This window comes from Perkinsus marinus (assembly GCF_000006405.1).
Source record: "Perkinsus marinus ATCC 50983 genomic scaffold scf_1104296933698, whole genome shotgun sequence".
NCBI classification, from domain to species: domain Eukaryota; phylum Perkinsozoa; order Perkinsida; family Perkinsidae; genus Perkinsus; species Perkinsus marinus.
The window spans coordinates 2,661-4,409 of NW_003215060.1; the positions used below are offsets into that span (position 1 = coordinate 2,661).

The 1,749-nt window shown below is 38.0% G+C and overlaps 1 protein-coding gene across 1 annotated transcript; it reads left to right on the forward strand.

Moving 5' to 3' along the window:
• Positions 1–980: 980 nt before the first annotated feature.
• Pmar_PMAR016519 (hypothetical protein) lies at positions 981–1,749 on the forward strand (the record flags this gene model as incomplete). The annotated part of the gene is made up of 3 exons (XM_002785147.1): positions 981–1,057; positions 1,119–1,248; positions 1,297–1,749. The coding sequence occupies 3 exons, from the start codon at positions 981–983 to the stop codon at positions 1,747–1,749; spliced, it is 660 nt and encodes a 219-aa protein (XP_002785193.1).

Sequence of the window (1,749 nt, forward strand, 5' to 3'; positions counted from 1 at the left end):
GTATTACCACTACTACTATGGCTAGTAGTAGTAGTAGGTTAACTCTTAGATATTACTATTATCAGGGCCTCCAGGATGTGGTAAATCATCACTTATAAGAGTATGTGCACAACAGGCTGGTATAAAGATAATACAGGTTATAGTAACATCATCATCATCATCATCATCAGTCCTCGTCCTCCTCATGGTCGTCATCTAACACTTATTATTATTATTATCCAGATTCAGTCATCATCCCATCATCATCCCATCCCAACATCATCTAATAATATAATTAATAGGATTCAAAATGCTGTTCTACTCGCATCTACCACATGTAATTATTACCTACTATCATTAGTCTTATTAATACTCATTCAGCTAACAATCGATTATTACTATTACTTGATAAGGTAATAGTAATACTACTACATACTACGACGGCGGGGGCGGGGGCGGCGGCCACTATCTACAGTCATCATTACTAAGGTACATGAGATGGATCCAAGTGATATCGATCTAATACTAAGTATATCAAGTATGGGTGATACAACATCAACAACAACAAAGAAGAGTAGTAAGAGTGGTAGAGCATACTCAAGCATGAGAAGAAGTGGCTACCATAAGACTATCGAAACACTTCCAGTAATCATTCTTCATCATATCTTGCATCATCATCATCATCATTTGGTAGATTGTGTGTATATGTGATGATACTTGCGATGATGGAGATGATGATGAAGCCTTACAGAGATTGCACTCATCATCAGCACTCTCATTGAATATACCACCAATAAGCTTATCAAAACTACAGGTAGTATGTGGATCAGTATCATATGTTCGTATCTATATTATTATAATCTCTGCAGATTAGGCTCAATTATATATTGAGAAAAGAAACATCTCCTGTAGCGATGGTGAGTCATGATGATTATGATGATGAGAGTAGAAGACCTCATTACTACATGATGATGATTGATTCAAAAGCTGTTAGTATGTTAATGGAGATGACTAGAGGAAATATTGGCATGTTAATTAATCGTCTACAAACAATAGTAATCATGAAGAGGAATGAGATGTGAGCTGAGATTGGAATATCTTAGAGATAATGGTGGGGATCACCACTCTGGTATTTTCAGACGAGGAAGAAGTCAAAAGGATGATGATGATGGTGCTGTTGTTGATAGGCATCATCATCATCTTATAACAGTTAATGATGTTAAGTTAGCTGAGGGTAGGATCATTCGTGGACCATTGGAAATCGATAATGTAATGGCGACTGATGCAGTATATGCAGTAATATTTCCCGCCGATCAGGTGAGAATGGGCAACAATTCAAAGGAGGATTCTAACTTGGAAGGATCATCATCAATGGTGAAGAAAAGGAAAAGTGTTCATATAGAGGATGGTATAATGGAGTCATCCTCATTACCACATCTTCCTAATACTTCACTTCTGCCGCCGCTACCTAATAACACTAAACGTGCTAGGATTGATATACGACAATGGTTGGGTGCATCATCATCATCTGACTTGATCGCTGACGAAGAGGAGAAGGAAGGTGATTGTGTCGCGAATACACTACTGCGTGATGAGTCAGAGTTTCAAGATGGTAGCAACAACAGCAGCAGCACTATATCGGACTCTAGATTATTCGAATTCAACTTTAATGAGGGCCATACTAATGCTGTTAAAAAGATTGTTTATGTGAGGGACCTTATACTATCATCATCGCCTTTCAGCATTGCACCGGAAGTGCATCATGAGTAA